The sequence below is a fragment of the Girardinichthys multiradiatus genome, chromosome 18 (assembly GCF_021462225.1).
Source record: "Girardinichthys multiradiatus isolate DD_20200921_A chromosome 18, DD_fGirMul_XY1, whole genome shotgun sequence".
Lineage (NCBI taxonomy): Eukaryota > Metazoa > Chordata > Actinopteri > Cyprinodontiformes > Goodeidae > Girardinichthys > Girardinichthys multiradiatus.
Genome location: NC_061810.1, coordinates 40,162,913 through 40,180,337, shown reverse-complemented (window position 1 = coordinate 40,180,337; position 17,425 = coordinate 40,162,913). Strand labels below are relative to the sequence as shown.

At 41.5% G+C, this 17,425-nt stretch overlaps 1 protein-coding gene and 1 long non-coding RNA gene across 5 annotated transcripts in view; one reads left to right on the top strand and one right to left on the bottom strand.

Annotated features, from left to right (window-relative positions):
- schip1 (schwannomin interacting protein 1) overlaps positions 1-17,425 on the bottom strand; it is a 419,733-nt gene that overhangs the window by 55,356 nt on the left and 346,952 nt on the right. Inside the window, exons 1-2 of one of the 3 annotated variants that reach the window (XM_047391640.1) lie at positions 11,288-11,797; positions 5,773-6,573 (exon numbers count right to left, since the gene is read on the bottom strand). In XM_047391640.1, coding sequence (XP_047247596.1) covers positions 5,773-6,573; positions 11,288-11,296 — 810 coding nt within the window. In that variant the 5' untranslated portion in view covers positions 11,297-11,797. Of the gene's footprint in view, positions 1-5,772; positions 6,574-10,375; positions 10,532-11,287; positions 11,798-17,425 lie in introns of those variants that run through there. The other 2 variants (XM_047391639.1, XM_047391638.1) reach the window with 2 other exon arrangements.
- The window catches only part of LOC124884051, a 33,772-nt gene continuing 22,929 nt past the window's right edge, over positions 6,583-17,425 (top strand). For both annotated transcript variants that reach the window (XR_007042376.1, XR_007042374.1), the window contains exon 1: positions 6,583-6,949. This is a non-coding gene — a long non-coding RNA (uncharacterized LOC124884051). The remainder of the gene's footprint in view (positions 6,950-17,425) is intronic.

Here is a 17,425-nt window from a genome sequence, read left to right as displayed (position 1 = left end):
GTTGATGGGAAGATGAATACAGCTAAATACAGGGCAGTCCAAGGCTACAAAAGACTTGAGAATGGAATGAAGGCTCACTTTCCAACACTAAACATACAGTCAGAGCTACAGTAGAGTGGTTTGGATCAAAGCCTGTTCATGAGTTAGAATGGCTCAGTTAAAGGCTAGATGTAAACCAAACTTGCAAATTTGTGGCAAAACTTGAAATTTGTGTTCACAGATGATCTCCATCCAATCTGACTAAGCTTTAGGTATTTTGTAAAGAACAGTGGGCAGAGATTTTATGCACTAGATGTGCTAAGCTTGTAGAGGCATATACTAGACAAGCTTGCAATAGTAACTGTGGCAAATGGTAGTTCTGCAAAGTATTGATTCAGCTGGAATGAACATACAGGTCCTTCTCAAAATATTAGCATATTGTGATAAAGTTCATTATTTTCCATAATGTCATGATGAAAATTTAACATTCATATATTTTAGATTCATTGCACACTAACTGAAATATTTCAGGTCTTTTATTGTCTTAATACGGATGATTGTGGCATACAGCTCATGAAAACCCAAAATTCCTATCTCACAAAATTAGCATATTTCATCCGACCAATAAAAGAAAAGTGTTTTTAATACAAAAAACGTCAACCTTCAAATAATCATGTACAGTTATGCACTCAATACTTGGTCGGGAATCCTTTTGCAGAAATGACTGTTTCAATGCGGCGTGGCATGGAGGCAATCAGCCTGTGGCACTGCTGAGGTCTTATGGAGGCCCAGGATGCTTCGATAGCGGCCTTTAGCTCATCCAGAGTGTTGGGTCTTGAGTCTCTCAACGTTCTCTTCACAATATCCCACAGATTCTCTATGGGGTTCAGGTCAGGAGAGTTGGCAGGCCAATTGAGCACAGTGATACCATGGTCAGTAAACCATTTACCAGTGGTTTTGGCACTGTGAGCAGGTGCCAGGTCATGCTGAAAAATGAAATCTTCATCTCCATAAAGCTTTTCAGCAGATGGAAGCATGAAGTGCTCCAAAATCTCCTGATAGCTAGCTGCATTGACCCTGCCCTTAATAAAACACAGTGGACCAACACCAGCAGCTGACACGGCACCCCAGACCATCACTGACTGTGGGTACTTGACACTGGACTTCTGGCATTTTGGCATTTCCTTCTCCCCAGTCTTCCTCCAGACTCTGGCACCTTGATTTCTGAATGACATGCAGAATTTGCTTTCATCTGAAAAAAGTACTTTGGACCACTGAGCAACAGTCCAGTGCTGCTTCTAGGTAGCCCAGCTTCTCTGGGAGTTTTAAAGGCCTCAGGAATCTTTTGCAGGTGTTTAGAGTTAACTCGTCGATTCAGATGATTAGGTTCATAGCTCGTTTAGAGACCCTTTTAATGATATGCTAATTTTGTGAGATAGGAATTTTGGGTTTTCATGAGCTGTATGCCAAAATCATCCGTATTAAGACAATAAAAGACCTGAAATATTTCAGTTAGTGTGCAATGAATCTAAAATATATGACTGTTAAATTTTCATCATGACATTATGGAAAATAATGAACTAAGCACTGATGCTTCATAAGATCTTCTTATGTGTGACTGCTCCTATCCCAGTGGACCCCAGCGACATCTTAGACAGACACACCCGTCTGTGCATGAACACACAGTGTCTCACTGGTTGGCTCAGCATGTGTGGATCTAAAATATTTAACGTTGTTTTGAAAGCCCAAGCTCCCCATTTTGTCGCAGGCTGCCTGTTGTGTCCAGCAAATTTAGGACAGCCTCATAACTGCTAACAAAAAAAACCCCAGAAAATGCATTTTTGGAATATCTGCTTTTCTGTCATTGTTGGTAACATAATGAACTATTAAATGCAGTTATTCAAGCTTACAAGCTTGAATTTATATTTGGTCATAAACAAAAATAGTGGTCAGATCCGTGGATAGAAATAGTGACTGTTTTCAGTAACTCTAATCAGGAGTTTGTCTTTTCTTCTGCCATTTCTGTGTCAACTTTATTTGAAATGGGTCCAGAAGTTGCAAATTTCCTTTAAATAAAAAATAACCTGAAAGCAAATTTGTCTTCTTTACATACCAGACATTGTCAGCTGTAAAGACACAATATTGTATAAGAGGAAATAGTTACTAACACAGAGCTAACTTTGCAAACATTTTATAAAATGAACCAGTTACTCTCCTTTGTCAGGGTTGACCTGATAAGGGTTTTCTTTTATATTTTTCAAAGTTTGGCCTCTTTTTCTTTGACAAATAGTAAAAGTTGTGTAAAAGCATTTCAATCTGAAAAGACTCACAAAGAAAGGGATGGCAATTAGAAACGTTTTAATGATGTGAAATTACATGGTTATTTATTTAGCGCTCGGCCCTGTTAGGAAGACATGAATGCTGAGAATGACATGAGCTAAGGTGATCATTTGTAAGGCTTAGATTTAGAGATGTCTTCCCCCTGATCTGACACTGGTGGTGGATTGGTGGCCAGGGGGCGAGGAAGCCAGGAGTAGATGTGAAGGAAGATGGTGGAGGAGGGATGAGCTCAGCTGACAGGCGAGGATGAACACAGCTGAAGGTCCTTTAAAAGCAAGGCATCGGAAGGTGATTGGATGGAGAATCAGACGGACATGATGCTGATTGGAAGGCCAGGAGACGCACAGAAGAGTCATTGGAAGGTGGAGACGGTGAAGGTGAGTCTTTCATTCTGAATTTTCGTCTAAACTCCATGATACGATGATGCCATTCACTACTGGGTGCACACTGTACCACATGCTGGTCATAGAACAATCACTGCTTCTTAACACTAAACACAAATTGGAAAAATTTATTTGTTTTACTAAGCATTAGCTCTCTGTTGCAGTTTCAGCTGTTTAATTACTGGGCAGTTCAACTTGTAATGTAATATGTCTCCTAAGTACCATGGAAGCAAGCCCAAGACCATGAATGTAGAGCTAAAGGGAAACATTTTATATGTTCGGTCTTTTTCATTTTTTTCTGAATGTCTGCTCTCTGCTAAGGTCAGAATTAAAGATCACCAATCAATCAGCCAGATATCAGATCATAGATCTAGATCTATATTTTCCAGGTTTTGAAAAGATGGGGAATTAAATTAAGTATGGAAAATTTGCGTTATCAAAAAAACAAAAATCGGAATATTTGATAAATCTAAGTATTTATGCAGGTATTTATATTCAAGGCCTTCTTATTATCAACGTTAAATACATGGACGCATCTGGATGGAGCCTTCTGTTCGTCTTCTGCGTTCACTTCGGCGTCCCACATTTACACAGCATCCGTCTCCGCTCTGTTCCGCCCTTCGCTGCCATTTGTTACAGTCCCGATTCATATTGTCATCAGTGACCTTTTGGTTGCATATCCGAACACAGGAACTGGAACAATATGACCAGTAATCAGTGTAATAGCAGCAACGACAATGACAAAAATGGCCGAAAATTCCACATTCCATGTAGTAATAAATGGCAGCGCACACCAACTCTACCTATTGCGGTGCCTATTTTCAGTTCTCTTTCTGAGAATTCACATTATCAAGATTTCCTTCGCTGTCACCAGGTTTGATGTTGGCTGAAACCTTCGTCTAAATATGGAAGCTAACTTATAACAGCCGTCTAGTGGATATAGTGCCTAACAGCCATGCTAACGTAACTGAAAGCGTGCGGTTAGTGACAACTTAAGACACTGGTCAACCTACTTACGTGCATAAAGGGAGCATAAATGGGACTTTAGATGTTGCCCTTTATCTTGAAGGTGCCCAAACAAACAAACAAAAAAACACCCAACTCATCATGAAATTCATCATGCTGAGTCATAACTCATCATCATCATTTATTGATCAGTTAAAATAAATATACATTAAAAAAATCAAAAAGGGCTGTGGAACCTCTTAAATCAGGGTTTTAAACTGGTGGTTCTAATACTAGGCCTAGTTTAGAACATAAAACAAAGCACCAATAGTTCTATTTCTTTTATTTTAAATAAACAGGATCACAGATCACAAACTGTGATTAAATTAATCTCTGTTTAACATATGATAATACAGTGGAGATTTTTGCAATTATGGAAGAGAAAAATAGAAAGAACATTGATGCAAGAAAGCACTTAAATTGCCCTGATTCATACTTTTATATTTACAGCCAACTTAATCATCATGTTGGGGCATAGAAATCTCAGTTAACAAAACAACCAGCATCATGTAATTTAACAAACTTTTTCTAATTTAGGAAAAATCAGATAAAGGTTAAGGACATGTGCTTTGATGCACAATTAGGAGTAATCTTGTAATTCTTTCATTTTCTTTTTTATTCAAAACTACTACCTCCATAAAAAAAAACTGCAGCACATTTTCTTTCTCTTTAATGTGTCTTTAAAGTATGTAAGACCTTAAAGCAAAGTCCTGATTGTTATTGGACATGAAAAGCCTGATAGGTGTATCTCAAAAGGAAATACTTCCTAAATTATATATTTTTTAACAATCTTAACCATTGCATGGTTCACAATTCTCCCTTATAAGCGTGGACTTCCAAAAGGTATAGCTTTTTTCCATTGAGGTCAGTTTTATCACATCCCACTGCCTGAAGGAAGGGAGGGGAGTGGGTGAGAGTGGGCAGACTTCCCCCATCTAAAGCACAGCAGGGGGTGATCTTCTTGTTCAAGATGGACAGCAGGTAATGAGCACTGACACAAACACACGAGCCATAACGGCTCTGAACATGCCCGCTCCTCATTCCTGCCCTTTCCTTGCCTCCCTTCTTTTCTTTCTTCCCCCCACATGTCCTGTTGCATTCCTGACGTGCCTCATAGAGACATAGGGAGGAGGAGTGGGGGACTTTGGTACACCAGGACAGACAAACAACACACACAACACAGCCACAATAGCCCGGGTCACAGCCATTGTGTGTGTGCAATGGGGAAAAGGTCTTGGTGCTCGCATATCAATGGAGGAGAAGGTGGGGGAGAACATCATTCTGGCTTCTTTCAAGCAAACATTTACCCACTGTTGGTTTTCCAAACCTCCTCGGAAGTGAACAATGTTCCCCTGCTCCTCTCTGCACATTTTAAAGCTACACCCTTTTGAAATCTCAGACCAACAGTTAAACTATGGGTGTGAGGTAGAGTTAAAATTTGAGCTGCCATGTTAATAAATATCCAGCTGGAGCTTCTCGGGATGTATTAGCATGCCTGCAGCTCCACAATGTAGATGCAACACTGACCTCTTCTGGTGGAAGTATCACATGGCAACAACAAAGAGCATACACAACTCTATAAACTGGGTTACACATTAATTGTATTAGGTCAGCAACCAAACTCAAGTGTAAGACTTTCGACAGCTATCGACTATTCAGAATTATGAGTCGGGGTGCCATAAATTCAGGACTTTGATCTAAGATTTCTTAGATCTTAGATCAAAACTCAAAGAGCTTCCTGAATCAGCATTCTTTCGAATGAAATTAACTAACTATCCACTTTATGTTTGCTGCCTCCACTTCCTTCCAGCTGTGTTAGACTGTCCTGATCATCATGGTAATAGATGCATGGGTCACATAGCTTAGCACTACATTAGCCTACTAATCCCTCTTCTTTACTCCAGCTGACCTAACCCTGTGTTTCCAGGGTCCATCTGACATGGATGACTGCTGGATTAAACCTGCCAATGAGTGTATTATGAGAGATATGACCTTTAACATGCATAAGCAGAGAAGCTCAGCACAGCAAGTTGCAAGAACGACATGTAAACTGATGCAGACTCACCGAGGTGTAGTTGGTCTTGCCTATGTTGTGGTTCTGGTTCAGGTTTTGGTTCTCTTGCTCTCTGCACTGCAGACCAGCCAGGTGTCTTTCCAGGGCTGCCCAATCCATTGTGGGAAGGGGTTCCTCCTCTACACTTTCCTCCTCCTCTCTGTACCCCCGCATCAGACCACATGTCCCTCCACTTTCTCCTCCTCCACCATCTCCTCCTCCTCCTCCTCCACCACCACCACCCCTGCCACTGCTGCGGCTCCCTCTGCCCTGATTGGAGCTGCGGTGGATAGGTTTAGGAGTTTCTGATCCTCCCTCAGCCGGGCTAAGGGAGTGAAGCTTGTTGCTCCGGGGCAGAATCAGATTCCCATTCTGTTTCAGTTCATCCGGGACAGACGCCACAGAACTGGCAGTGCGTCCCCCAGGGGCCGGCAGGGGCGGGACGGTCTTCACATCCTGGAATTCATCGGCGAGGCTGCGAGCGTTCACCGCCTTCCTGTAGCCGTCGTCGAGGCCGCTGCTGCTCACAACGTCCCCTCTGCCATCTTCTTGACCAGGGGGCCGTGGGGAGGTTTGGTCCTCTCCGTACTCGCTCTCCCACTCCTCTATCACCTTCTTCTTGTACTCTTGGTAGTCCTCATCTTCCTCATAGTCGTCTAGAGTGCCCAAATCTGGGGAGGGTGAGGATTTGTAGTCCTCCAGATTGGCCAGGTCAATAGAAGGGGAGCAGGGTGTAACCTTGTTGGAGTTGGACTCTGAGCTGGAGCGACTAGATGCATCGCTCCCCAGGTCCATGCCATCCTCCCGATAATCCTGCAGTAAAAAAGAAGATTGGAAACAAAGAATGAAGCTGAGGATGATAATGAAATGCAAATGCCTAAACATTCGAACATATAATAAAATAAACAGTAGAGCTAGCCTGAAAAGGAAAGGCAAAGGGGAGAGGAACATGAAAGGAGAATTTAGGGAAGTTTAGATTAGTCACAAAAGTATTGTGGTTTTAGACAAGCAACCACAAAGCATTTCCTGACCTGTAGGAACTTCCTTCCTCCTGCAGTTTTACAGAAGCTTGTCTCCTTCTACCCCAACAACTGAAGCCACACACTCTTACTTAGGCATATCCAGCTTAATAGACCTGAGTGTCTGCGTTTGGAAATATGTTGCTGTTTAATCCAGGAAGCTTTGTCAGGTAATTTACGCAATTATATCTCAAACCTTTTGTCATATCATATTAGTATTTATGGTACCAAATCAAACTGAACAAAAGGTGTTAAATGATCCCAGGGTTAAAACTTATTTTGTTTTTGTGCTATATCTTGAAAGCTTCAAAATATCATCCATCTTCAGACACTACTTCATCTTTTCATATTTTCAGGTATCTTCTTAAAACTGCTCTGAAAGAAATATGTAAATCTTTTATTCTGCCTTTTATTGATAATTGATTGAGTTGGATTTTAGTTAGTATAGTTTTTTTACATGTTTATTTTTTAATGCAATTTTATTAATGTTTTGCCTTAAATTCTGTAAATTTGTTGTTTCCATCATTTTCATATTTTTACTTTTCTAATTATGTTTTTATTCAAAACTGTTTTCTCAGGCTGTATGAAGCCTAGAGTAACACAAGGTTGCCCCTGTTGCTGCACATTGCTGACTGGCTGGGTAAAGAAAACGCTACTCACTTTTCCAACTTACAATAAATACAAGTTCAGAAATTTGGGAAATCCTGGTCATGAAAATAGGGATAGTCATGGTGAGGAAACTAAGAGCCCCACCCATCACTTTCATTAAGCCAACACTGTTTTAAAGCTAGAGTTTGCAAGCTACAAGTCACATGTGTATTAAACATCTGAGTGCAGGCTGGTTATTAGCACAAATAGTCTGTTCCATACACTATATGAGTCAGGGAGTCAAACCTGTATTTATCTCAAGGAAGATTTCCTCCACCTTTCCCTTTCTATTTTAGCCAAAACTGTGTCTCATACAGCTTTTTTTGTTGGATGCAGAAGGTCTCTTCTCAGGCCTTTTGTTTTCATACTTCTTCAGTCCTCATCTAGAATAGTCATCTGTGATGGCAGTAATTAGGCAAGGTTTTCAGTATCAAGGTATACCAAAAACTTTAAAAAGTTGCTGTTTCAAAACCACAAGAAAATAATCCCTTCATACTGTTCTCATGGTTTCAAATTTTTAAAAGTTACCAGAACTTTCTCTAGCTGTATTGGGCTTAGGGGAATGCAACACTATCCCTCCCCACAACAGAAAGACTGTATTTTGTTTTGTGCAATAAGCACTTCAAAACTACTAGGTGTTAATACAAAATATTTGCTTAAGTCTATGAATTCAAACCGGAATAAACAAATCTTTTAGATACTTTTTTTATAACTATGAAAAACAATGTTACATTAGTTTAGAACCAGTAGAAATAATTGTTGCTTTTCTGTTTTTTTTTTATCTTTGTTTTAAACAATACTGTGAAACTATGGTATTTTGACTATCGCTAACATTTGCTTCTGAATAATGTAATTAATCTGTAACTCTGTGTTTCTAAATACATAGTTGTGTGCCTAGACATTGTGCAACATTTGACACATATGCGCAAAGCAAGGGAGGGGTCTGTGTGGTTTAACATGTCAGAATAACACCCCACTGCCTACTGCTACATCTGCACAGCAGCACATGAACTAAACAGGGTCTTATGAGCAGTTGGAGTGAGTGTTGAAAAGATGTTGATGCGCAGCAAACTGTGGCGTGAACAGGTGAGTCTAGAACTGTTCTCTGACCTTGTCTGTGTTGCACCACTTGACTAATTGTTGCACAACTAATGAAAATGTCCCTGTTGTTTACAACCGTCTACAAATCTCTACCAAACCCGAGCCATTGCTTGTTGCATTATTCCTTTTTTTTCCCTTCCAGGGCAGTGCATCTTCATCAGAGTGTCTCAACACATTTAATACCTAATAAAAAGCAAAGCACACCCAAATTTCTCTTGGGGAAAAGACAAATTAACAACACATTCCTCTGTGAGCACATTATGAGCTGCTCTGCAAACTAATTAATTATAAAGATTGCTAAATGCTGGTGTAGACCAAGAGGACTGGAACCTGCTCTGCTTCTCATGCAGGACCTAATGGAGGAGGAGAAATGTACTACTCTCAATAAGCTCATATTGAGTTAGCCCCACACAGCTGTTTATGGCAAAGGAAGTCCAGGAAATATGTCTGTTGAGGGAAAGCAATATGACTCAGGATCTTAGAGTCCATCTGAAAAGTGCTGATGGGATGTGGAAACATAAAGCCACTCAGAGGAACCTGCATTTCTGTATGAAACAAGTAAAAGGGAACAGAACCGAAGACGCTGCAGAGATGAGCCTAACAAATGTCCACAAAAATCACAATTTACCACGAAAGTGCCAGCAAGCTACTGTTACCTATGTAACTGTATGTTGTCAAGTTATCATTGATCTTCTTGTAAAACATTGAAAAAAACAGATAGGGTCCAGAGGCAAAACAAATGGCCTGTCAGCTTAATAACTGATACAATTGTAGACTTGGACAAAAATATATATTTCTGCTTTTGGCACCCCAATAATAATGTGTATTATCTATGTACATTTTAAAACATATTTTTCATAAATTCAAATTTGTATCTTTTAGATAATGACAATCATCTAAAACAGTTAATTTTCTTTTTTTCCCATATTTTTCCAGACTTGAGAAAAGAGATACACTGATAAAACATTTACCGGTTTTGGTTTTCTAGGTCTGACCTGCCAATTCTGACTTGCTGTTGCACAGTCTTTACTAGAGGCCATCATGTCAGGATAAGTGGCAGTCAGAGAAACCTGCTCATTTTAGATATTTAAAAAGACTCAAACTGAAAATGCTACAATATAATAGTAGATATTAAACGTCTTAGCTAAACGACCTCTGTTAGAGCAGCCAGATTTGACAAAATAGAGTATTTTCAAAAAAGCTCACTAAATAAAAAAGCTGCTAATTCTGCTTTGTGTGTGTTTCGGTCGATGACATCACAAGAGGCCCAAATATCAGTCTGCTTACATCAGCCGCCACTCGACAGTCAACTCTAGGAGTGGAGAAAACTTTTTAATTTTGCAACAGGCAACCTAATTTTACCATAGTGATGCCACTGTTGTTCGTCACAAAAAAAAAAACAACAAAAAAACTACGAAAAAACAGCAACGAATTTATACACAACTCTTGTGAAAATGTTGACAGTTAATATCCACCAATATAGTACTTCCCTCAAGTCTCATGTCAAGTTTATAAATTATGTTTGTTTAAGTCGTTTTAATCTTGAAAATGAGCTAAAGTAGGGGTTCTGTCCAAATAGCTGTTAGCATTGGACCACTCTGATATTTTATAAAATCTTATACAAGCTCACTGGCATAAGACACATTTATATTGCAGGTAAGGGAATTATTACTAATAATACAGAACCTTACTCCAACAAATCTGAACTGTCTCTTTAACCAATTCCTGAAATAAGTGGGTTTTTTTTTTTTGACCTGGTGCATGCATGGAGATTATCCTAGGAAATGGGATTTAGCCTCAGTGAGTACCTGTATGTGTATATAAAAAGGTAGAGAGTGGAACCTTACCGACGCGCTCATCAGGCGCGCTGCTTGGAGCAGTATGGTCACCAGCACCAGTGGTGTGAGACCTGGCCTATCATAGTTGGCTTTTCTCGCCCTGTTCGGTTCTATAATCGCGCTTTAAATCTCGGTCACCGATCCTTTACGTTCCTTTAAGCATTATTTCCACCAATATTCGCAGCGTCGTCGCTCTCAAACACAGCTGCTATCGCGTCAACACGCCGAGGTCACATGACTCAAATAATGCAATCATTTAAAGTGAGCAGTTTATATATAGAGAGCCTAGATAGACGCTGCGAGACGCCAGGCTGCAAGGGGCTGCAGAGCTTGATCCGCTGAGGGATTAACCGAGGCGCACGCAGACTGTACACAGTCGGCCAATAAAATACATGCAAATTGACAGCTGCACTGTTATGAACCCTACAGCCGGGTCGGTGTTTTCTTTTTATTAATAATGGTAGGGTGTGGGGGGGGGGGGGGGGGGGGGGGGGGGGGGGGTTGGGGGGGGGTTTATTTGCAATGAGAAAGAATACTACGCTCACAAATAAGTCCTCCTCTAGATGGTTTTAAAGGGGCACCATCGCATACGCCCAGGCTGATTTTACATAGAGCTCACTCCAAGAGGCATTCGACACATGCACCTCTGTTATTTAGCAGCTATAACTAACAGTTTATTTTAATATTAATTTCATTTAAAAATGAGAAAACTAAAATGTTTCCTAAATATGCACAATCATGCATATCCTTTAGTCAAATGATGTAATGTTTCCCAAAAGTCCCAGGAGGAACCCGGCAGCAGCGCTGACTAGAACGCCCTGTATCACCGACTATAGCAGTGATAGAACTGACCCCAACCTATTTACCCTTATCGGCCAGAAAAGTCACAACATAAAGTAGTCTAAATGAACAGATACTCACTGTCATCATCTTTATATCGTGCCCTCCACGTCAAGACATGTTAAAGTGCAAATCCCAGCTGTTAGACAACACTGACGGTGCTGAGTTGTTTCACAGCTAGCCTCTTTTTATTCTAAGGGCGGGCGGCGGAGAAATTACAGAGAGCCGGTGGATCATTCACAGCAGTCATCTCTGAGTGAGAGGTAGTTGGTTTCACAGATGAGCCCACCAGAGTGAGCTCTGGTAGAAGAAAAAGAAGGGGTTTTATAAGGTCAGCGCTGCCTGTGTCCTCTCCTCCCCGGCTCAGCGACACAGCGGAGCGGTGCCCACAGTCCAGCAGTCCAGCCTGCGCTCCCTCCACGTCAGCCGAAGAAAAAATAGCCTCCCCTTGCGTAAACTGCTACTCCCCTTTTCCACTGTGGGTTTCCGCGCAGTTTCAGAGATTCCACATAAGCAGAGGGGGAACCTCCTATAGACAAGAGCCGAGCAGCAAAAACCGAGCCATGTGTTTCCCAGCTGGCACAGCTCTGCTGTTTGTGAGTGGCAGCGGCTCTGTGCGCCGCAGCCCGCCTCTCCGAGGAATGACGAAGACACAACACTAAATATGAAGCCCAGCCTTCTGCACCCACTGACCCCTCAGAGCCACGGAGGGACATGCCAGGGCAGAGTGAAAACTTTTCAAATTCAACTTCTTAGTGTTCTGATTTTTTATTTTCCAGAGTTACAGACAGAGAACCTTCGAGATGACCCTGTCATGTTGGCTTATTAGGCTACACCTGTGCTATGATGAAATATAAAGCAACAACCAGCCCATATATGCCTGATAGCATTTGTTAACAGGGATTTATTTATATAGTCTGCTAAATTTACAATTGTGAAATGCTCACAGTTTTTATATTTTATAATGTTTTCTAATGTTTGTCATGTACAGAACTATGAAAAAGTAATGTAAGAAAATGAGACCATGACAAATCAATTCAAAACTTTTCTCCCCATTTTAATGCGACTTATATCTTGTACAATTCAACAGAAAAGGAAACATGTGAGGCAAAAAACGCTGCAATAACCTTGGCAGGAGTCAGTCAGCATTCAGATCAACTTTATTTGCCCAGTCTGCCTTGCAAAACGTCTCCAATTCTATTAGATTATAAGGACATCTGTTATCCACAGCCCTCTTCAGGTGACTTCACATCTTTTCTATAATTTATTTTGTTCTGGAGTTTGGTTAGGCCATTTCAAAACTTAATTTTTTTCTTTGGATGTGTGTTTGAAATTAGTTTGATGCTGAAGAATGAAATTCCTCTTTATATTCAATTTTCTTTGAGACCCCTGAAGTTTTAGCACTGAACTATTTGGTACTGTCCTATCACTTCATCCTTTAGAAGAACTCCGGTTCCATCAGAAGAAAAGTAGCCACAGAAGATGATGCTGCCACAAGTGTTGTTTGTTCAAGGTGCATCTTTTGGAACTGTGGCCCAGAAGTTAAAGTTGGATGTTATTAAACCATAATACGTTCCTTCACAAAATTTTGATAAGGTTTTAGCCAGGCCTGGGTGTTATCTTTGGAAGAAAATGATTCTGTTTGGCAACCCTACTCTTTAGACCAGACATGTGGAGAATACAGGAGAGATTGTTGTCACATGTGGAACACAACCAGAAGTTGACAGACATGCCTACAGGTTCGTTAGTATTGTTGTCGTTCTCTTCCCAAAGTCCCTGACTAGTTTCTGACTTGTCTTTTCATCAGTTTTGGAAAACCATCCAGTTTCTGTATTCCCAATGCTTTGCCATATTTTTTTCAATTATTGATGACATTCTTCACTGTACCACGGTTTAAATGCCATTGATTTTACTTGTGATCATCTTCTGACTCGTACCTTTGTGCGCTTAAATCTTTTTGATCCTTTGTAACCTGTCTGTGGCTTTGGTCAAAGGACGCAAATGAACAAATGCCAATGATATCCTATTATGACAGCTGAACTTTGTTCCAGATGCATCGTATTCACAGTAATTAGCAGGTTTGTACCCAGGAAGTACAAACCTGCTAATTATGTACCGGTAGGAATACTACAATTAAATTGAAAGGTATTTTACCTAGGTATCAACTTATGGGGGGCAGTTATGGGACCAGGTTATTGTGCATTTTTTATATAGCACATCAAGTACTGAAATATGTTTGATGAATTATTTCTTTGTTGAAATTCTTTTGTCAGTGAGGCTTATGCTGTTGGGAAGCTTGTTTTTTGCTGTAAAATGGTGTTACATTTATATGTAAAATCCATTTGTGGGTTAAGCAGCAAAGTAGGGTATAGCTTGCACAAAGTTGCCAAATCCTCTGCCAAAACCAAACAACTTTTGGTGGAGGCAGTGTGATTGCGTAAGGTGGAATTTGATTGGAAAAACAAAGCTTGTCATCATAAATATCAAGTTGAGATTCTACAACCAGTGGAAATCTCCACAGTCTGAGACAAAACTCTATCCACCAAGGTGTTGATGCTCACCTTCCATACAGTAGGATTTAAAGGGAAGCTTCTTTCACAAAACATTTTCATCATAATGGCCTACCTGCTGCCCTGACCTCAACTCCACTGAACACTTGTGGAAATGTTTGGACATACCAACTGGCTGACCTGCTAGAAATGCTAGTTGAGGACTGGGATGCCACCCCACAGCAGTGTGTGATCAAGCCGGTGACCAGCATTAAAAGGTGGTGCCAGGTTGTTTTGGTTGTGTGCGGTTCTCCCACACATTACTGAGGCTTTTGATTGTTAAACTAATAAATAGGTGAATTTATAATTTGTCTCATTTCTTCAAACTGCAATCATCCAATCCAATAAACAACACCTAGCAAGAGTCATTTTGAACGAGAGAGTTGGCAGAGAGGATTTAAGCAAATGGGACATAAACAGGCTTTCTACCAGTATAGAATTCAATAACAAATTTGTTTTTTATTTGAATTTTCCTTTGTATATTACACATTATAACTAGGAAAAGTTCTGAAGTCATGAAAACCCGGCTTTTTATCCTGGGCGTGTGGAGTTTTAAGAGTCACTGTATTTACTTTGACTCAGGAAACTAAGCAGGCATGACCTACAGAGTCCACACACACACACACACACACACACACACACACACACACACACACACACGCACGCACGCACGCACGCACACACACACACACACACACACACACACACACACACACACACACACACACACCAGAACTCCTACACTGTAAGAGCTGAACAGGGTTGAACATGAAAATGACTTGCTCTTCCTTTGTAACATTCTGTTTACTCTCACAGCAGCTGCTGTTTTACATGCTCCAATAATGGAAATCAAGTAAAATGTCAGAGATAGAGTACTCTAAGGAATGACTTACATATAATCCAAGCATAAAACGATCGAACCTCTAAAGAAATCACACAAACGTGTCGTGTTGCATTGTTGTAAATACTCCTCAGTTATCTTTGTGTCTCACTTGTTTCTCCACTCTTTCCAGCTGACTGGATGCAGTCTAGATTTGTAGTTGTTTGAAGGATGGGAGCTGTCTCAAGATATATTGTGTTGGATGTATAATAGCGGCGCAAAGGAGATCATCCATGTAATAACCGAGTAGTACATCAAAGGCCCCCAACTGAGCCTCTTCTTCTACTTCAGTGGGGACAACTCTAGCTAAGATCATTCCAAAGAGAGGACAGCTGGAATCCTGCATGTTGCAACAACTCAACTCCTTGTTGCTGATTTCAACTCTTTATCAGGTTTTCTTTTCTCTGTTGCATCCTCTTAATATTAATCCGTCATTACAAATCGAGGAGTTGTAGAGTTATCTAAATGCCTTCAAGGGGAATTAACTCGTTTTGGGACTTTTATCTATGAGATAATAAACTCACCAGGTAATTAGCTCATCATTAATTTGCAAACAGGAGGCTGAGATTGTTTTGGTCAGTCAATTACTTGAAGTTGCTCTCTTTGAAGTTCCCATCTCTCTCTTTTTGCTGTCAGTAACTTTAAAACAGTTCTGACATGGTACCCTTCCCCTCAGTGGATTGTTCTACAAAACAATAAAAGCCGCATCCAAGCTTCGAGTCAGGAGGGCCCGATGAAGATATCCACAATCTGTCATATCAAAGCTCTTTTACTCAAATCTTCATCACACCTGGAAGACACCAGTGGACTCTTTCTGCACTTTTGATTGAGGAGGTGGTCAAAGAAAGTTCCTTGTGCAACACCACCGGCAGCTCAGATCAATCACTCCTCTTTTTCTTATCCCCTCCTGCTTTGCTATGAAGCAGAAGAGCATTGTCTGTCAAGCTGACATTCAGTGGGAATTACCAATCACTTAGGGGCAGAGACATGTGGAAAAACAGACCATTCCAGATCTACAGTATTTTGGAAAGCTTTGCTCTATCTGCCCGGCCTAACAGTCCATCCACAGCAGATAAGGCTGGAGAAAAGAATGCCCCTCAGATAATACGGGAAAGTCAGGAAACATCTTCCTATGGCTTATATCTGTCTCAGAGGTGTTTAAAAAAAACAGGGAGCTCCCGACAGTCTGAGAAATTGAACCTGTCTCCAGCTTGTCAAAAACTCAGCAGCTCCAAAAAGCTGGAAAGACACTAAAAGTGACCTTGGAGGGTTCTCACTCCCTCTTTCACTCCCTGAGTGTCTTTTTTTTTCAGGGACTGAGGCATTACATTCACTTTGAAATAAAGAGGGCCCAACAAGACGACAGACATGAAGCATCAGAAACATGACTGTGGAACAATGCCAAACTCGCAAAAGAGAAATGCCCTTGCTGATTATGGAGCACGCAGGACCACAGGGAGACCTGCTAAACAGTCCCCTCATGGAGACATGTTGTCATAAAAGACGTCAGAATCAGAATCAGAATCAGAAAAGCTTTATTGCCAAGTACGTTTTTGGACATACAAGGAATTTGTTTTGGCGTAGTCGGTGCAATACAGTACAAATTAAACAGTATAAACATATCTACAATATAATATAAATATATGTGCACAGTTTTAAGTGAGTGAGAGTAAATATAGAGCAGTATAAGATGCAAGAGCAATACAACAGTGCAGGTGATCATTGTGCAAGTATGGCAGTGCAAGTAAAGCAGGAGTCCATGCTGAGCGTTAATGTAACACATAGAGTTACAGTTACAAGTGTCCTGTCAGCAAAAAAAGGGGGGGTGTGGGGGAAAGGGAGAGTGTCAGGGTGGTTTCCGGACTTTGTTAACCAGGCTGGTGGCAGATGGGAAAAAACTGTTCTTGTGGCGTGAGGTTTTGGTCCGGATGGACCGCAGCCTCCTGCCAGAGGGGAGAGTCTCAAAGAGTCTGTGACCGGGGTGGGAGGGATCAGCCAGAATCTTCCCTGCCCGCTTCAGGGTCCTGGAGGTGTATAGTTCCTGGAGCGACAGTAGACTGCAGCCAATCACCTTCTCAGCAGACCGAATGACATGCTGCAGCCTGCCCTTATCCTTGGCTGTAGCAGCGGCATACCAGATGGTGATGGAGGAGGTGAGGATGGACTCAATGATGGCTGTGTAGAAGTGCACCATCATAGTCTTTGGCAGGTTGAATTTCTTCAGCTGCCGCAGGAAGAACATCCTCTGCTGGGCTTTCTTGATGAGGGAGCTGATGTTTGGCTCCCACTTGAGATCCTGGGAGATGATGGTTCCCAGGAAGCGGAAAGATTCCACAGTGTCAATTGTGGAGTCACAGAGGGTGATGGGGGCAGGTGGGGCTGGGTTCTGCCTGAAGTCCACAACCATCTCCACTGTCTTTAGAGCGTTGAGCTCAAGGTTGTTCTGGCTGCACCAGTCCAACAGATGGTCCACTTCCCATCTGTACGCGGACTCGTCACCATCAGAGAAGAGTCCGATCAGGGTGGTGTCGTCCGCAAACTTCAGAAGCTTGACAGACTGGTGACTGGAGGTGCAGCTGTTGGTGTACAGGGAGAAGAGCAGAGGAGAGAGAACACAGCCTTGGGGGGAACCGGTGCTGATGGTCAGGGAGTCAGAGACGTGCTTCCCCAGCCTCACGCGCTGCTTCCTGTCAGACAGGAAGTCAGTGATCCACCTGCAGGTGGAGTCGGGCACACTCAGCTGGGAGAGCTTCTCCTGTAGCAGAACTGGGACGATGGTGTTGAAGGCAG